Source organism: Tachyglossus aculeatus, chromosome 2 (genome assembly GCF_015852505.1).
Source record: "Tachyglossus aculeatus isolate mTacAcu1 chromosome 2, mTacAcu1.pri, whole genome shotgun sequence".
Taxonomy (NCBI): domain Eukaryota; kingdom Metazoa; phylum Chordata; class Mammalia; order Monotremata; family Tachyglossidae; genus Tachyglossus; species Tachyglossus aculeatus.
In genome coordinates this window covers 28,467,593-28,488,013 of record NC_052067.1, presented here as the reverse complement: position 1 = coordinate 28,488,013, position 20,421 = coordinate 28,467,593, and the positions used below count along the sequence as shown (strand labels likewise).

At 43.4% G+C, this 20,421-nt stretch overlaps 1 protein-coding gene across 1 annotated transcript in view; it reads left to right on the top strand.

Annotated features, from left to right (window-relative positions):
* Positions 1–16,192: 16,192 nt before the first annotated feature.
* NR1D2 (nuclear receptor subfamily 1 group D member 2) overlaps positions 16,193–20,421 on the top strand; it is a 39,392-nt gene continuing 35,163 nt past the window's right edge. The window contains exon 1 of the mRNA XM_038760723.1: positions 16,193–16,393. Coding sequence (XP_038616651.1) covers positions 16,378–16,393 — 16 coding nt within the window. The 5' untranslated portion in view covers positions 16,193–16,377. The remainder of the gene's footprint in view (positions 16,394–20,421) is intronic.

Below are 20,421 nucleotides of genomic sequence, written 5' to 3'. Positions count from 1 at the left end.
CCCTGAAGCAGATCCCCACAGACACCAGAAACTGGTTGTGGGCATCTAAGAATGGAGCTAATGCTATTGAGTTAGTCATTCCTCACCTTGGGGTGATCCTGCTCTTTTCCAGTGTATCAAATGGAAGCGTTTATGAGTTAGGGTCTCTAAGGTCTGCTCCTGCAGGTGCCTCAGCACTTTACAATGGCTCCTTCCCCATGTATCCCCATCCTAAAAAAACCTCTCTCTTCACCCCTCTGAGCCCCTTCTCCTTCCTACCATTCCCCTCAACTCCTTGAGTGAGTTGTCCAACTCTCCTCTCTTCCTTCCCCTCCACTTCACAGAAATGACCCTCTTAAAAGCCTTATTAAAGGCACGTCTCCTCATAGAGGCCTTCCCTAAGCCCTCCTTTCCACTTCTCCCACTCCCTTCTCTGTCACCCTGACTTACTCCCTTCATTCATCCCCCCTCCTAGCCCCACTGCACTTATATACATATCTGTAAGTCATTCATTTGTATTAATGCCTGTTCCCCCCTCTAGAATATAAGCTCGTTGTGGGTAGGGAATGTGTTTACTGTTGTATTCTCCCCAGCGCTTAGCACAGTGCTCTGCATACAGTAAGTGCTCAATCAATTTGACTGAATGAATGAATTCACTTCTTTTGTTCTAATTGTAAAACTTCCTACCTAGTGATGGTCTTTGTGTTCAACAGTCACAAACCAACAATATTTCAATATTTTAATTACTGTCGCTACAAATGTTGTTGCTGGAAAGCAGAAGCCCTGGGGAGAGGACGTAAAACAGCAAGTGTTCACTCTTTAAATGACGAAAGGCTATTTACTTTTGAGCACCAGTTTTTCTTCTTTTATTAAAGAGAACAGCTAAATAAAATGAAATATGCCCCCGTCCCCACCCCAAGAGCTGTGCATGCGCTGTTTGCCTAATTCTTGTTCACAGTTGGGTCTGTCTCCTTTCTACGACAGCTCCCCAAATCGGGGTAAGGGTGCGGGGACTTGGGGAGGCATCGTTTAAACCTCCATTTGAACTAGAAATGTAATCGTCTGGAAAAATTGCCACAGGAGACTGTGGTGGTTTTTTTATTAGCTTTTTCCACCGTGATCACCCTGCCCTTCCCTATGGGGTGGATTAGGGCAGATTAATCCAAACTTTCCCAGCCTCGGCTGGTGGCTACAGCCTGTGCCACCCATGACCACCCACCACCGCCCGTGCCGAGGGGCACCGCCGTTCTGATTAGTCTATCCTTTCCGACTGCCATGACAGGGAAGGAGAGAGCTGCAGTGGGATCATCCTCATCAGTAATAATCTATTGAGTGCTTACTGTGTGCAGAGAACTGTACTAAGCACTTGGGCTTTGCACATAGTAAGCGCTTAACAAATACCATCATCATCATCATTACACTAGAACAGAGTTGGTAGACATATTCCCTCCCCACAATGAGCAGGGGAGACAGATTAAAAAACCATCTGTGCCAAGGCTGGATAAATGCAGGGGTTTGGAGGCCTGCACCTCAGGTCTTCAGGGAAAGGGGCCATTGGCTCAATAGACATGGGTCTTAGAGTCAGAAGGACCTGGGTTCTAATCCTGCCTCCTCCACTTGTCTGCTGTGTGACATTGCAAGTCACACAGAAGAAGCAGCGTGGCTCAGTGGAAAGAGCCCGGGCTTTGGAGTCAGAGTTCATGGGTTCAAATCCCGGCTCTACCAACTGTAGCTGTGTGACTTTGGGCAAGTCACTTCTCTGTGCCTCAGTTACCTCATCTGTAAAATGGGGATTAAAAACTGTGAGCCCCCCCATGGTACACCCTGATCACCTTGTAACCTCCCCAGTGCTTTGCACATAGTAAGTGCTTAAATACCGTCATTATTATTATTACTTCTCTGTGCTTCTGTTCTCTCTGTAAAATGGGGATTAAGACCGTGTGCCCCATGTCTCCAACCTGATTAGCTTGTATCCAGTGCTTAGCACAGTACCTGGCACATAATAGTTTCTTATTATTATTACTACTACTAATAATAACTGTGGTATTTGTTACACACTATGTGCCATCCACTGTACTAAGCACTGGGGTGGATACAAGCAAATCAGGTTCATTCATTCATTCATTCATTCAATCGTATTCATTGATCGCTTACTGTGTGCAGAGCACTGTACTAAGCGCTTGGGAAGTTCAAGTTGGCAGCATATAGAGACGGTCCCTACCCAACAACGGGCTCACGGTCTAGAAGGGGGAGGACACAGTCCCTATCCCACATGGGGCTCACGGTCTCACTTGCAAACAAACCAACAAAAAAAAAACAAGTCACAGTAAGTCCTACCCTAAATTGAGTCAGGAGGGGTCCCTTCTTGCTTATTCTTATGGTCTGTTGACCAGCACTTGCAACCCACACATAACCACCCTCCTCTTCCTCCCCCTCTCCTCCCTATTTAAATATGCTCAACTGCAGTGCAGCAGACCACCTCACTTTTTACCTGGAAAATACTGTAGAACAATGAAATCGACCAGCTTCCCACATTCTGATGAGTCTCCAGTCTTCTTCAGCTCAACAATACAACCACTTTATTTTCCTTCCTTTTTTAATGACAACATTAAAAATAATAGGATTTAGTTGCAATTAAATACACTGTGTATTTGGTATGTTTCATGCACTGTGCTGAGCCCTGAGGTAGATTCAGGATATTCATTCACTCATTCATTCAATCGTATTTATTGAGCGCTTACTGTGTGCAGGACACTGTACTAAGCGCTTGGGAAGTACAAGTTGGCAACACATAGAGACGGTCCCTACCCAACAGCCGGCTTACTGTCTAGAAGGGGGAGACAGACAACAAAACAAATTAACAAGATAAAATAAATAGAATAGTAAATATGTACAAGTGAAATAGAGTAATAAATAAGTACAAACATATATACAGGTGCTGTGGGGAGGGGAAGGAGGGAAGGAGGGGAAGGAGGGAAGGAGGGGGCTCAGGCTGGGAAGGCCTCCTGGAGGAGGTGAGCTCTCAGTAGGGCTTATCTGATCTATGGCCCCAAGGGATCATTTGGAACTGGGTGGCGGGCAGGCCAAGTCCGTCCTTGGGGGTAGCAGAAGATTAGTACAGTGCTCTGCACACAGTTAGCGCTCATTAAATATGCTGGAATGAATGAATGAATAAATGGATGAGGGGAAAGTTAGAGGTGGCTGGTGGAGATTCATTCGTTCATTCATTCAATCGTATTTATTGAGCGCTTACTGTGTGCAGTGCACTTTACTAAGTGCTTGGAAAGTATAATTCAGCAGCAGATAGAGACAATCCCTGCCCACAACGGGCTCACAGTCTAGAATATATATATGTATATATATATATGACATATACATATATATCCCCTGTATATATGTATATATGTTTGTACATATTTATTACTCTATTTTACCTGTACATATCTATTCTATTTATTTTATTTTGTTAGTATGTTTGGTTTTGTTCTCTGTCTCCCCCTTTTAGACTGTGAGCCCACTGTTGGGTAGGGACTGTCTCTATATGTTGCCAACTTGTACTTCCCAATCGCTTAGTATGCGCTCAATAAATACGATTGATTGATTGATAGAAGGAGGTGGCAGGAGACTGTGAGCTCTTCATGGGCAGTGAATGTGTCTGTTGTCGTATCCTATTCGCTCAAGCGCTTAGTACAGTGTTCTGCACAAAGTGCTTAATAAATACAATTGAGTGAATCATGGGTAGGCAATAGGTGGACTGGAGTCCAGCAGTCCTGGGGAGATGGGGAGAATCGGGTGGCAGGGTGAGAGAGGAGCCAGATTGCGGTGGTGGAGAACAGTGTTGGCTTCACACATTTGACCACTCTAAGGAGTGGAAAAATTCACTAGCCTCTTCTGTCCTGTATGACCTCGTAGAGAAATCGGTCCTAATTAAGGTACCAATAGAGTTTGTCCAGGGCCCCCCCATCAAATCTTCCACTTGTTCCTGAGTCCTGGTGTATCCTCACATGTTCCCGCTCATCTAGGTGCCACTTTTTCACTTCTGCCACCCCGCTGTTGTCCCCTGAGAGTACGTCCTGTGGGACGGCCTCACTTGCCCGCTGCCTGAATCCGGTCCTCGTGGGACGCCGGGCCTCGGGAATAGCCTGGCAGGTAAGTGAGGAGGGAGCTGGCCCCTGGCCACTGAAGGGAGGGGACACAGAGTGGATCCCCACTCCCCCTTTTAGACTGTGAGCCCACTGTTGGGTAGGGACTGTCTCTATATGTTGCCAATTTGTACTTCCCAAGCGCTTAGTACAGTGCTCTGCACATCGTAAGCGCTCAATAAATACAATTGATTGATTGATTGATTGATCCCCAAAGCAAGGGGAAACAGAGGTAAGGAGGACACAGAAAGACTCACGGATGAGTCAAGGTCATCGGCTAGCTAAGGTCGTATCGTGGGAAGATGAGCTTTGAAGCTAGGTAGGGTCTGTCAGTGTTTTCTCTTTTTCCTTCAGTTTCCAAAGTAAATGAATGGTACATAAGGCCGCAAGCTTAACGATAAAAAGCTGCATTTGCAAAGTTTTCGTTTTAAACTATTTCATATCAAACACGCCATGTATCACGAGTTAGAAGCAGTGCTTTTAAAAGTTTTGTTGTACACAACTGTACATTATGGGGGGAAGTTATAATTTCTAAGATTATCGTTTTTTCATTTACTGGGCTTTATATTTGAAACTCTAATACTGTTTCTTAGTGTAAATTTTTAAAAATTAAACTCTGTAAATACTGGGGTAAGAATGAATTGGCCTTTGATCACTTTAAACCATCCAGAAAGAAATTCACGACTTCTGATCATCCACTGAATTTTTCCACATCTGGAAACACTCATTTTATAAAAAAAAAAAAAAGAAAAGTTTACATTGATGAGAACCATATGTTATAACCCTAAGGTATAAATATATAGTATACAGTCATCCTTACAGAAGCTGTGGGGAATTGTGAGTAATATTATGTTACAACTACATGTCTTTTCTGATATTAAGCTACTTAAATAATTTTGAAACCATTTGACATTCTGACAAAGTTCCTCTTGGTTATTTCTCTTTAATGCTAAAAATGTTTAAAAATATAAACCTTGGTTTGAAACTCTCTATATATGGAGATCAAATTTCTGATTTACTCATATTTATTCAATACCTACAAGAGGGGGTACTTTGGGCGATGTCACCAGTAAAAACTCCTCACTATTGGCTTCAAAGCTCTCCATCACCTTGCCCCCTCCTACCTCACCTCCCTTCTCACCTTCTGCTGTCCAGCCCGCACACTCTGCTCCTCTGGTGCTAAACTTCTCCATGTGCCTCGATCTCGCCTGTCCGTCTACCCCTGGACCATGTCCTACCTCTTGCCTGGAATGCCCTCCCTCCTCAAATCCATCAAACTAGCACACTTCCCCCCTTCAAAGCCCAAAAACACCTCCTCCAGGAGGCCTTCCCAGGCTAAGCCCCCCTTTTCCTCTGCTCCTCCTCCCCTCCCCATTGCCCCGACTCCCTCCCTCCGCTCTACCCTCCTCATCGCCCCACAGCACTTGTGTATACATGTGCATATTTATTATTCCATTTATTTGATTAATGATGTGTATATATCTATAATTCTATTTTTATATATTGATGCTATTGATGCCTGTTTACTTATTTTGATTTTTGTCTCCCCCCCTTCTAGACTACGAGCCCGTTGTTGGGCAGGGATGGTCTCTGTTGCTGAATTGTACTTTCCAAGCGCTTAGTACAGTGCTCTGCACATAGTAAGTGCTCAACAAATACGATCGAATGAATGAAAGGTCAAGATTATCTGTCGAACAATCAATCGTATTTGTTGAGCACTGTACTAAGCATTTGGGAGAGTACAATATAACAACATAACAGACACAGTGCCTGCCCACAACGAGCTTATATTGAGAGGATTCTAGAGGATTCATCCAAGCATTTATCCTACCAATCAATCATTTGTATTTATTGAGTGCTAAGTGCAGAGCACTGTACTAAGCATTTGGGGGAGTACACTACAACAGAAGTAGCAGACATGTTACCTGCTTATAAACAGGCTTACAGTCTATCCCACATTGACTACTGTATCAGCTTCATTGCTGACCTTCCAGCCTCCCGTTTCTTCCCCACTCCAGTCCATACTTCACTCTGCTGCCCAGATCATTTTTCTACAAGAACATTCAGTCCGTGCATCAGACAGAAACTCCTTACCATCGGCTTTAAGCTGTGTGACCTCGGGCAAGTCACTTAACTTCTCTGAGCCTCAGTTACCTCATCTGTAAAATGGGGATTAAAACTGTGAGCCCCACGTGGGACAACCTGATCACTTTGTATTCCCCCCAGCAATTAGAACAGTGCTTTGCACATAGTAAGCGCTTAACAAATGCCAACATTATTATTATTATTTAAAATACTCAATCACATTGCCCCCTCCTACCTCACCTCGCCACTCTGCTACTATAATCCAGCTTGCACGCTCCGCTCCTCTAATGCCAACCTACTGTACCTTGCTTTCGTCTATCTCACCTCTCACCCACATCCTGCCTCTGGCCTGGGACTCCCTCCCTTTTCATAGGGGACAAGCAATTACCCTCCCTCCCTTCAAAACCTTGTTGAAGGCACATCTCCAAAAGGCCTTCCCTGCCTAAACCCTCATTTCCTCTTTTCCTACTCCCTTCTGCACCGCCCTGGTTTACTCCCTTTATTTACACCCCTCCTCCCAGCCCTTATGTACATATCTGTAATTTATTTACTTATATTAATGTCTGTCTTCCCCTCGAGACTGTAAATGTGTTGTAGACAGGGAATGTGCTTGTTATAATTTTGGGGTTGTACTCTCCCAAGCACTTAGAAAAGTGTACTGCACACAGTAAGTGCTCAACAAATGAATGATTTTTTTCAGATGATATATGCACTAGGTACTGAATGGAAAAGGGGGAGGTCTGCTCCACATGGAACAATTATTCGGAATTCAAATATAACCGGAATGATTGCCACATTTTGCACATGCTTCTGAAAAGTAATAAAATTAACCTTTCAATCTTCTAAAAGAGAAGGTTACCTGTAGGACTCCATTCTCAATGCCACACGCTTTTAAAATACATCTTCAGAGAATCTCAAAATTGAAGATCTATTAACTCCAGGATTCTCTCTTTTCCCCCAGAGTGATGTATTTGATGCTTAATAGGTCTGCATAATGAATGACCCCTAGATTATGAATGAGAGTGCTATAAATCAATGGTAATCATTCATCCTGGTTTATGTAGTGTGATTGTCCAATCACACTTTTTTTCAATGACAGCAGAATTTTGATTTACAACGGGGCTTGGTGGAAAGAGTATGGGCTTGGGGGTCAGAGGTCGTGGGTTCTAATTCCGGCTCCTCCACTTGTCAGCTGTGTGACTTCGGGTAAGTCACATAATTTATCTGTGCCTCACTCAGTTACCTTATCTGTAAAATGGGGATTAAGACTGTGAGCCCCATGTGGGACATCCCAATTGCCTTATATCTACCCCAGCACTTAGAACAGTGCTTGGCACCTAGTAAGTGCTTAACAAATGCCATCATTATTATTATTATTATTATTATTATTCCCTGTGATAGCCAGGGTCGGACTAAGCCCCAGGCCTCAGCATAAAGGGGGATTCCCCCCTGAACACCTCAAACCAACAAATGTTCGTCTCCCCCTGGGTCCATCCTCTATCCGCACTAAGCCATGCTGCTTTTTAGGAGGTGCCACTTTTAGACCTCCTAAGCACATATATACTCATAACGTTCCTTAGCACTTATTTACGTATTTATATATTCTATTACTTTCTCCTTTCACATACTTTAGTATCTGTCTCCCTGGCTAGACTTCCTCTCTAGACCATAACCTCATATGAACCTGTCTGCTACTTCTGTTGTACTCTCCCAAGCACTTAGGACAGTGCTTCACACATAAGTGCTGAATTAAAACCACTGTTTGATTTTAGCCCGCTGCCTAACTTGACCCTTGATTAGACTTGCTATGGACAACAAAACAGGACCCAGATTTGGGTAGGGATGAGATGAGATCCAAGTATGACCCACATTGGGCTGAGCAAGAAAAGGAAGGCATGACAAACCAGGAACAGAAAGAGATCAAAGGCCCTGACAAATACCATGCCTGTTTGTCAGCAGGGAACTGATCATGTTATGTATCTAATAAGCAAGAAGTACTGGATTTGAATACAGCTGAGGTACATAAGACCTCTCACTCCCCAGAATGGAACCAGACCAAAAAAACAGAATAACTACCAAAGTTTAGGTTCAAATATAGGCCATCTGAATTCAGGCCACATAGGACTCAAAATTTTAGACCAGAAACTTCAAGCTATATCAACAGTCCGTGCATTCAACTGGAACCTGGAAATTGGTAATTACAGATATCAGCTAGCATTGGGATGTCATAGTATAAGATACACCCAGACTATTTAAATCACTTTTAAAAATTGGAGTCTCTGAATTAAGGCACATGTTCAAAATGGCTCTTAAAGAGCTCTTAAATCAGGGCTGCGGGTGCCCCCCTTTCAAGAGGCAGCTCTCATTTGTGTTTTTTCTCCCCAGCTATTCTGGGTTTTGGAAATATGTCCAGTTTGATGAAAGAAATTAGTTCTCAAATCTGACTACATTTGGGAAGCAGATCCATTCCTTGTTCATTCTACCCCATTCAAAATCTGAAGTTTACAGGAGGGGAAGAGGAGGCTGGCAGGAAAAAGAGGGTTTCAGCAACTCCATCTAATATTTCAGGTGGGCCGCTTTCCCCAGGGAGAGGAAGCCATTCCTCAAATGTTTTCCCTTCGGCCATTCCCTCACTGATTCTGCTTGTAGGACTTAGGCCCCAAGGCTATAGCCTTCCAATTAATTAGAGGTGCCAATAGGGCTGGGAATCCAAAGCACTGTGGCTAATCCCACCTAATTATGGAGGCCACTTTTGGAGATTATTTTGGGGTAAAGGTAAAAACAGTGTGAGAGGGTGCAACTTTTAACAGGATGTCTCCCCAGGAATTGTCATCATTTGGTCTTAAGTTTTAAGATCATGTAACAGACAGTGAAATTGAATGGGGCTTTGCCTGAAGGGGCCACTGTGGATTAACGCTGTGGGCAGGGTGGTCTCTATTTGTTGCCCAATTGTATTTTCCAAGCGCTTAATAGAGTGCTCTGCAGACAGTAAGTGGTCAAGAAATATGGCTGAATGAATGAACAGTCCCAACCACACTAGACACTCAAGAAGTTGTGAGCTCTGTTGTTCTGAGGTATTTGCTATTTACAGCACCATAATTTTTGAGTTTGTCTATCTCATGCCTTCCTAGAAGCTTCTTTTCAAAAAGCAGAGGCTGTCACCACATTTTAGGGATTGTAACTGCAGACAGAAAGCACCTCTGGCCTGAGTGTTTGGGCTTACAGAGGTAACAAGCTGCACTCCCCCACTAAGCGTTACCAATCCTAGGCTTGGCATCAGATGCAGATTTGGCTTAGTAAAACCGTGTGCTAATTAATGAATAATGCACCTGGGTTCTATGCTACTTTTTTACGGTATTTGTTAAGTGCTTACTATATTCAAGCACAGGGGTACATATAAATTTATCAGGATGGACACAGTCCCTATCCCATATGGGACTCACAGTCTTAATCCTTGTTTTACAGATGTGGTAACTGTGGCCCGGAGAAGGCAAGTGACTTGCACAAAGTCACACAGCAGACAAGTATATATGTATATATGTTTGTACATATATACATGTTTGTACATATTTATTACTCTATTTTACTTGTACATATCTATTCTATTTATTTTATTTTGTTAGTATGTTTGGTTTTGTTCTCTGTCTCCCCCTTTTAGACTGTGAGCCCACTGTTGGGTAGGGACTGTCTCTATATGTTGCCAACTTGTACTTCCCAAGCGCTTAATACAGTGCTCTGCACCCAGTAAGCGCTCAATAAATACGATTGATGATGATGACAAGTGGCGGAGCCGGGATTAGAACCCAGGTCTTTCCGACTTCCTAAATCCATGCTCTCTCCATTACGCCACGTTGCTTCTCAAGATCTGTTTTAATCTGAATTGAAACAGACCTCGTGTCTTGCCCCTTTCCATGTGCGTAATGAAAGGGGATCCTTCATTCTGTGAAAGGGTGTGTGTGCGACCCCTGGCCCGTGTCCTGCCTCTGGCCTGGAAGGCCCTCCCTCCTCAAATCAATCAATCAATCAATTGTATTTATTGAGCGCTTACTGTGTGCAGAGCACTGTACTAAGCGCTTGGGAAGTACAAGTTGGCAACATATAGAGACAGTCCCTACCCAACAGTGGGCTCACAGTCTAAAAGAGAAAAGGAAAGGAAATCCGCCAGACAATGACGCTCCCCCCGCTTCAAAGCCTTCTTGAAGGCACACCTCCTCCAAGAGGCCTTCCCTGACTAAGCCCCCAGTCTTCCTCATCTCCCACACCCTTTGGCATCATCCTGACTTGTTTCCTTTAGTCTTCCCCTCCAGCCCCCCAGCACTTAAGTACATATCTATAATTTTATCTATTTATATTGCTGCCTGTTTCGTCCCCTTTAGACTGTCTGCTCCTTGTAGGCAGGGAACGTGAAAGCAGCATGGCTTGGGGTTCAGAAGTCGTGGGTTCTAATATTAATATATATACACACACACACACACACACACATATATATATATATGTACGCATATATGCAGGTTTTTGCAGCAGACTATTTGAAATCATGACAATGAGAAGTTAACAATAATATAAAGGTTGCAGGCCTTAATCAATAGATCAAGCAGTGTGGCTTAGTGGCAAGAGTCCGGGCTTGGGAGTCAGAGGCCATGGGTTCTAATCCCGGCTCCGCCACTTGTCTGCTGTGTGACCTTGGGCAAGTTACTTAACTTCTCTGTGCCTCGGTTACCTCCTCTGCCAAATGGGGATGAAGACTGTGAGCCCCACGTGGGACAACCTGATTACCCTGCATCTACCCCAGAGCTTAGAACAGTGCTTGGCACATAGAAAGTGCTTAACAAATACCATCGTTGTTATTATTATTATTATTAATATGAATGAATAGCAGTGCTTGGCACATAGTATGTGCTTAAAAAATACCATTATTATTATTATGATTGAATGAAAAACTGTGCTGGGCACATAGTAATTACTTAAACACCATCATTATTATTATTAATATGAATGAATAACAGTGCTGGGCACATAATATGTGCTTAACAAATACCATTATTATTATGATTGAATGAATAACAGTGCTAGGCACATAGTAAGTGCTTAACAAATACCATTATTATTATTTTTATTATTATTATGAATGAATAACAGTGCTAGGCACATAGTAAGCGCTTAACAAATACCACCATTATTATTATTATTAATATGAATGAATAACAGTGCTGGGCACATAGTATGCGCTTAAAAATACCATTATTATTATTATGATTGAATGAAAAACTGTGCTGGGCACATAGTAATTACTTAAACACCATCATTATTATTATTAATATGAATAAATAACAGTGCTGGGCACATAATATGTGCTTAACAAATACCATTATTATTATGATTGAATGAATAACAGTGCTAGACACATAGGAAGTGCTTAACAAATACCATTATTATTATTATTATTATTATGAATGAATAACAGTGCTAGGCACATAGTAAGTGCTTAACAAATACCATCATTATTACTTTTAATGTGAATATGACTGACTGACTGAAGAAATATGAATTAATAAATGAATATGACTGAATGAATATGAATGAATGAATGCTTAGTACAGTACTCTGCACACATTAAGTGCTCAATAAGTAAGATTGAAGGGATGAATATGAATGAACAAACGCTTAGTACAGTGCTCTGCACACAGTAAGTGCTCAATAAATAAGATTGAAGGAATGAATATGAATTAATGACTGAATGAAAATGAATGAATGAATATGAATGAATGAATAAGCACTTAGTACAGTGCTCTGCACACATTAAGTGCTCAATGAATAAGACAATGAATTGAATGAATGAATATGAATGAGTATGAATGAATGAATGAATAAGCGCTTAGTACAGTGCTCACAGTAAGCACTCAATAAATAAGATTGACTGAATCGAATGAATGAATATAAGTGACTGAATGAATGAATATGAATGAATATGCGCTTAGTACAGTGCTCTGCACACAGTAAGCGCCCAATAAATAAGATTAAAATGAATGAATGACTATGACCGAATGAATAAGCTCTTAGTACAGTGCTCACAGTAAGCACTCAATAAATAAGATTGACTGAATCGAATGAATTAATATGTGACTGACTGAATGAATATGTATGAATGAACATGCGCTTAGTACAGTCCTCTGCGCATGGTAAGCGCCCAATAAATAAGATTAAAATGAATGAATATGAAGGAATAAGCGCTTAGAATGAATGAATATGACCGAATGAATAAGCGCTTAGTACAGTGCTCACAGTAAGCACTCAATAAATAAGATTGACTGAATTGAATGAATGAATAGAAGTGACTGAATGAATGAAAATGAATGAATGAACATGCGCTTAGTACAGTGCTCTGCGCACGGTAAGCGCCCAATAAATAAGATTAAAATGAATGAATGACTATGAACGAATGAATAAGCGCTTAGTACAGTGCTTACAGTAAGCACTCAATAAGATTGACTGAATTGAATGAATAAGTGACTGACTGAATGAATATGAATGAATGAACATGAGCTTAGTACAGTGCTCTGCGGACAGTAAGCGCCCAATAAATAAGATTAAAATGAATGGATGACTATGAACGAATGAATAAGCGCTTAGTACAGTGCTCACAGTAAGCACTCAATAAATAAGATTGACTGAATTGAATGAGTGAATATAAGTGACTGACTGAATGAATATGAATGAATGAACATGCACTTAGTACAGTGCTCTGTGCACAGTAAGCGCCCAATAAATAAGATTAAAAATGAATGGACGAATATGAACGCATGAATAAGCGCTTAGTACAGTGCTCACAGTAAGCCCTCAATAAAGATTGACTGAATCGAATGAATGAATATGTGACTGACTGAATGAATATGAATGAATGAACATGCGCTTAGTGCTCTGCACACAGTAAGCACCCAATAAATAAGATTAAAATGAATGAATGACTATGAAGGAATAAGCGCTTAGTACAATGCTCTGTGCACAGTAAGCGCTCAATAAATAAGATTAAAATGAAAATGAATATGAACGAATGAATAAGCGCTTAGTACAGTGCTCACAGTAAGCACTCAATAAATAAGATTGATTGAGTCGAATGAATTAATATGTAACTGACTGGATGAATATGTATGAATAAACATGCGCTTAGTACAGTGCTCTGCGCACAGTAAGCGCCCAATAAATAAGATTAAAATGAATGAATGAATATGAACGAATGAATAAGCGGTTAGTACAGTGCTCACAGTAAGCACTCAATAAATAAGATTGACTGAATCGAATGAATGAATAGAAGCGACTGACTGAATGAATATGAATGAATGACCATGCGCTTAGTACAGTCCTCTGCGCACGGTAAGCGCCCAATAAATAAGATTAAAATGAATGAATGACTGTGAAGGAATGAATAAGCGCTTAGTACAGTGCTCTGCGCACAGTAAGCGCTCAATAAATGCTTGAATGCAAACGAACGCGTGAAAATGAATGAATGACTGCGGGTGAGAGGGTGTGTAGCGCACAGTAAGCGCTCGATAAATGCCTGAATGAAAACGAACGCGCGAATATGAATGAATGAATGCGTGTGAGAGAGTGTGTAGCGCACAGTAAGCGCTCAATAAATGCTTGAATAATAATAATGATAATAATAATGGCATTTATTAAGCGCTTACTATGTGCAAAGCACTGTTCTAAGCGCTGGGGGCTACAAGGTGATCAGGTTGTCCCACGGGGGGCTCACAGTCAACCCCCATTTTACAGATGAGGTGACTGAGGCCCAGAGAAGTGAAGTGACTTGCCCAAGGTCACACAGTTGACAATTTGGAGGGTGGGGATTTGAACCCACAACCATTGACTCTTTCCACTGAGCCACGCTGCTTCTCCTGAATGAAAACGAACGAGTGAATATGAATGAATGAATGACTGCGTGTGAGAGAGTGTGTAGCACACAGTAAGCGCTCAATGAATGCTTGAATGAAAACGAAGGAGTGAATATGAATGAATGAATGAATGAGTGTGAGAGAGCGTGTAGCGCACAGTAAGAGCTCAATGAATGCCTGAATGAAAACGGAGTGAATATGAATGAATGAATGACTGCGTGTGAGAGAGTGTGTAGCACACAGTAAGCGCTCAATAAATGTTTGAATGAAAACGAACGAGTGAATATGAATGAATGACTGCGTGTGAGAGAGCGTTTAGCGCACAGTAAGCGCTCAATGAATGCTTGAATGAAAACGAACGAGTGAATATGAATGAATGACTGCGTGTGAGAGCGTGTAGCGCACAGTAAGCGCTCAATGAATGCTTGAATGAAAACGAACGAGTGAATATGAATGAATGAATGACTGCGTGTGAGAGTGTGTAGCGCACAGTAAGCGCTCAATGAATGCTTGAATGAGAACGGAGTGAATATGAATGAATGAATGACTGCGTGTGAGAGAGTGTGTAGCGCACAGTAAGCGCTCAATAAATGCCTGAATGAAAACGAACGAGTGAATATGAATGAATGAATGACTGCGTGTGAGAGAGTGTGTAGCGCATAGTAAGCGCTCAATAAATGCCTGAATGAAAACGAACGAGTGAATATGAATGAATGAATGACTGCGTGTGAGAGAGTGTGTAGCGCACAGTAAGCGCTCAATGAATGCTTGAATGAAAACGAACTAGTGAATATGAATGAATGAATGACTGCGTGTGAGAGAGTGTGCAGCGCACAGTAAGCGCTCAATAAATGCTTGAATAATAATTAATAAGAATAATAATAATGGCATTTATTAAGCGCTTACTATGTGCAACGCACTGTTCTAAGCGCTGGGGGCTACAAGATGATCAGGTTGTCCCACGGGGGGCTCACAGTCAACCCCCATTTTACAGATGAGGTGACAGGCCCAGAGAAGTGAAGTGACTTGCCCAAGGTCACACAGTTGACAATTTGGAGAGTGGGGATTTGAACCCACAACCATTGACTCTTTCCACTGAGCCACGCTGCTTCTCCTGAATGAAAACGAACGAGTGAATATGAATGAATGACTGACTGCGGGTGAGAGAGTGTGTAGCGCACAGTAAGCGCTCAATGAATGCTTGAATGAAAACGAACGAGTGAATATGAATGAATGAATGACTGCGTGTGAGAGAGTGTGTAGCGCATAGTAAGCGCTCAATAAATGCCTGAATGAAAACGAACGAGTGAATATGAATGAATGAATGACTGCGTGTGAGAGAGTGTGTAGCGCACAGTAAGCGCCCAATGAATGCTTGAATGAAAACGGAGTGAATATGAATGAATGAATGACTGCGTGTGAGAGAGTGTAGCGCACAGTAAGCGCTCAATGAATGCTTGAATGAAAACGAACGAGTGAATATGAATGAATGAATGCGTGTGAGAGAGTGTGCAGCGCACAGTAAGCGCTCGATAAATGCCTGAATGAAAACGGAGTGAATATGAACGAATGAATGCGTGTGAGAGAGTGTGCAGCGCACAGTAAGCGCTCATTGAATGCTTGAATGAAAACGGAGTGAATATGAATGAATGACTGCGTGTGAGAGTGTGTAGCGCACAGTAAGTGCTCAATGAATGCTTGAATGAAAACGGGGTGAATATGAATGAATGAATGCATGTGAGAGAGTGTGTAGCGCACAGTAAGCGCCCAATGAATGCTTGAATGAAAACGAAGGAGTGAATATGAATGAATGAATGTGTGTGAGAGAGTGTGTAGCACACAGTAAGCGCCCAATGAATGCTTGAATGCAAACAAAGGAGTGAATATGAATGAATGACTGCGTGTGAGAGAGTGTGTAGCGCACAGTAAGCGCCCAATGAATGCTTGAATGAAAACGGAGTGAATATGAATGAATGAATGACTGTGTGTGAGAGTGTGTGTGTGCGCGCGCGCGCGCGCTCGTCACGTGGCCCCCGCTGCCCTGTCAGTGGCTCCGTCCTGGGGCTGCGGCCAGGAAGCAGCCGCAGTCGCCGCTTTTGTTGTCAAGCAGCCGAGGAGGAGGACGAGGAGCAGCGGCAGCAGCAGCAGCCGCAGCCCTGACGGCTCAGGCTCCCCTCGGATCGGAGGGCGAAAGGCCGGGGACATCCCGGGCCGCCCATGACGGCGCCTCGCGGCCCGGCCCCCGCCCGTCCGTCCGTCCGCCCGTCGGGGGAGCCGCCATGGAGGGGAGCGCGGGTGAGAGCCAGGCCGGAGGCGCGCGGGGGGGAGGCCGGGCTCGCGCGCCGCCGCCGCCGCCCTCCCCGCTCACATGGACCGGCCGCGCCAGCCACGTGCGCGCTGTGTTTACGTTCGGTGGCGCGCGGGCGGCGGTTGGCCGGCTCCGGCCGTGACGTCACGTTACATAAGCGAGGGGGGGCGCCGCCCTGGCGGCGGAGGCGGAGCGGGACACGTGAGGCGGAGCCGCCCCCCCCCCGTGACCCACATTCGCCGCAATCAATCAATCGTATTTAATAATAATAATAATAATAATAATAATAAGGACGGCATTTATTAAGCGCTTCCTATGCGCAAAGCACTGTTCTAAGCGCTGGGGAGATTGCAAGGTGATCAGGTTCTCCCACGGAGGGGGCTCACCTTTTAGACTGTGAGCCCGCTGTTGGGTAGGGACCGTCTCTATATGTTGCCAACTTTTACTTCCCAAGCGCTTAGTACAGTGCTCTGCACACAGTAAGCGCTCAATAAATGCCATTGATTGATCTTACGTTACCTCCTTCCCCTCCCCACAGCACCTGTATATATGTGTATATGTTTGTACATATTTATTGCTCTATTTATGTATTTATTTTACTTGTACGTATCTATTCTACTTATTTTATTTTGTTAGTACGTTTGGTTTTGTTCTCTAGCTCCCCCTTTTAGACTGTGAGCCCACCGTTGGGTAGGGACTGTCTCTATATGTTGCCAACTTGGACTTCCCAAGCGCTTAGTACAGTGCTCTGCACCCAGTAAGCACTCAATAAATACGATTGATTGATCTTACCTTCCCATCTTACCTCCTTCCCTTCCCCACAGCACCTGTATATATGTTTGTACATATTTATTACTCTATTTATTTTACTTGTACATATCTATTCTATTTATTTTATTTTGTTAGTGTGTTTGGTTTTGTTCTCTGTCTCCCCCTTTTAGACTGTGAGCCCGCTGTTGGGTAGGGACTGTATGTGTTGCCAATTTGTACTTCCCAAGCGCTTAGTACAGTGCTCTGCACACAGTAAGCGCTCAATAAATAGGATTGATTGATCTTACCTCCTTCCCTTCCCCACAGCACCTGTATATATGTATATATGTTTGTACATATTTATTACTCCGTTTATTTATTTATTTTACTTGTACATATCTATTCTATTTATTTTATTTTGTTAGTGTGTTTGGTTTTGTTCTCCGTCTCCCCCTTTTAGACTGTGAGCCCGCTGTTGGGTAGGGACTGTCTCTATATGTTGCCAACTCGTACTTCCCAAGCGCTTAGTACAGTGCTCTGCACACAGTAAGCGCTCAATAAATACGATTGATTGATCTTACCTTCCCATCTTACCTCCTTCCCTTCCCCACAGCACCTGTATATATGTTTGTACATATTTATTACTCTATTTATTTTACTTGTACATATCTATTCTATTTATTTTATTTTGTTAGTGTGTTTGGTTTTGTTCTCCGTCTCCCCCTTTTAGACTGTGAGCCCGCTGTTGGGTAGGGACTGTCTCTATATGTTGCCAACTTGTACTTCCCAAGCGCTTAGTACAGTGCTCTGCACACAGTAAGCGCTCAATAAATAGGATTGATTGATTGATTGATTGATTGGGAAGTGCAAGTACTGCGGAGGGGCCCAGCCATCTTATATTCATTAATTCAGTCGTATTTCATCAATCATCAATCGTATTTATTGAGCGCTTGCTGTGTGCAGAGCACTGTACTAAGCGCTTGGGAAGTCCAAGTTGGCAACATATGAGAATGACTCTCATGATGGGCTTTTCTTTAAAGCAGCATATGAAATGTTTTTCATAGAAAATATAACGTTATGTGTAAATGGATACCTAAATTGTGCACCTGAATGCTTATTGAGCGCTTCCTGTAAGAGCACTGTACTAAGCGCTTGGGAAGTGCAAGTACTGCGGAGGGGCACAGCCAGCGCACGTTCATTCATTCAATCGTATTTACTGAGCGCTAACTGCAGAGCACTGGACTAAGCGCTTGGGAAGTGCAAGTACTGCGGAGGGGCACAGGCAGGGCACGTTCATTCATTCAATCGTATTTATTGAGCGCTAACTGCAGAGCACTGGACTAAGCGCTTGGGAAGTGCAAGTACTACGGAGGGGGTCAGCCAGCGCATATTCATTCATTCAATCGTATTTATTCATTCATTCAATCATCATCATCATCAATCGTATTTATTGAGCGCTTACTATGTGCAGAGCACTGTACTAAGCGCTTGGGAAGTACAAGTTGGCAACATATAGAGACAGTCCCTACCCAACAGTGGGCTCACAATCGTATTTATTGAGCGCTTCCTGTGTGCAGAGCACTGTACTAAGCGCTTGGGAAGTACTGCAGAGGGGCACAGCCAGTGCACGTTCATTCATTCAATCGTATTTATTGAGCGCTTCCTGTGGGCAGAGCACTGTACTAAGCGCTTGGGAAGTACAAGTACTGCGGAGGGGCCCAGCCAGCACACATCCATTCATTCAATCGTATTTATTGAGCGCTGACTATGTGCAGAGCACTCGGCAACATGTAGAGACGGTCCCTACCCAACAACAGGCTCCCAATCTAGACGACTGTGTTGACGATTTGTACTTTCTAAGCGCTTAGTACAGTGCTGTGCATCCAGGAAGTACTTAATAAATACGATTGAATATAAACATTCATTCAATCGTATTTATTGAGCGCTTCCTGGGTGCAGAGCACTGTACTAAGCGCTTGGGAAGTACTCGTTTTGAGGTCTTGTCTCCCCCCCCACTTCTAGACTGTGAACCCGTTTGGGCAGGGAATCGTCTCTGTTGCTGACTTGTATTTCCCGAGCGCTTAGTACAATGCCCTGCACACAGTGGGCGCTCAGTAAATACGATTGAATGAATGAATAATAATGATGGCACTTGTTGAGCGCTTACTATGTGCAAACTACTGTTCTAAGCGCTGGGGAGGTTACAAGGTGATCGTTGTCCCACGTGGGGCCCACAGTCTTAATCCCCATTTTATAGATGAGGCAACTGAGGCACAGAAAAGTTAAGTGACTTACCCAAAGTCGCAAAGCTGACAATTGGCCAGCCAACTTGTACTTCCCAGGCGCTTAGTACAGTGCTCTGCACACAGTAAGAGCTCAATAAATACGATTGAATGAATTGGCAGAGTCGGGATTCGAACCCATGACCTCTGACTCCAAAGCCCGGGCTCTTTCCACTGAGCCACCCTGCTTCTCTGAATGAATGAATGAAAAGGATACGTGTGTGTGTGTGTGTGTTTATACTGTGAGCCCGTTAATTGGATAGGAGCCGTCTCTATTTGTTGCCGATTTGTACTTCCCAAGCGCTTAGCACAGTGCTGTGCACACAGTAAGCGCTCAATAAGTACGATTGAATGAATGAATGTGTCAGACACAGACTGCAGTGCACCGTCCCGATCCGCCCCCCAGCTCTTGTGGATATCTGTCCCTATTTATCATTATATCTCTATTTTTACTGAGGTGTATATAGCTGTAATTTCATTTTTAACGATGCCACTGATGCCCGTTTACTCGTTTTCATGTCTCGTCTCCCCCCATCTAGACTGTAAGCCCGTTGGTGGTTAGGGCCCGTCGCTATCTGTTGCCGATCTGGCCTTCCCGAGCGCCTAATACAGTGCTCTGCACACAGTAAGCGCTCAGTAAATAGCTCTCTTTCTCCCTTCAAGGCCCTACTGAGAGCTCACCTCCTCCAGGAGGCCTTCCCAGGCTGAGCCCCTTCCTTCCTCTCCCCCTCGTCCCCCTCTCCATCCCCCCATCTTACCTCCTTCCCTTCCCCACAGCACCTGTAGATATGTATATATGTTTGTACATATTTATTACTCTTTATTTATTTTACTTGTACATATCTATTCTATTTATTTTATTTTGTTAGTATGTTTGGTTTTGTTCTCTGTCTCCCCCTTTTAGACTGTGAGCCCACTGTTGGGTAGGGACTGTCTCCATACGTTGCCAATTTGTACTTCCCAAGCGCTTAGTCCAGTGCTCT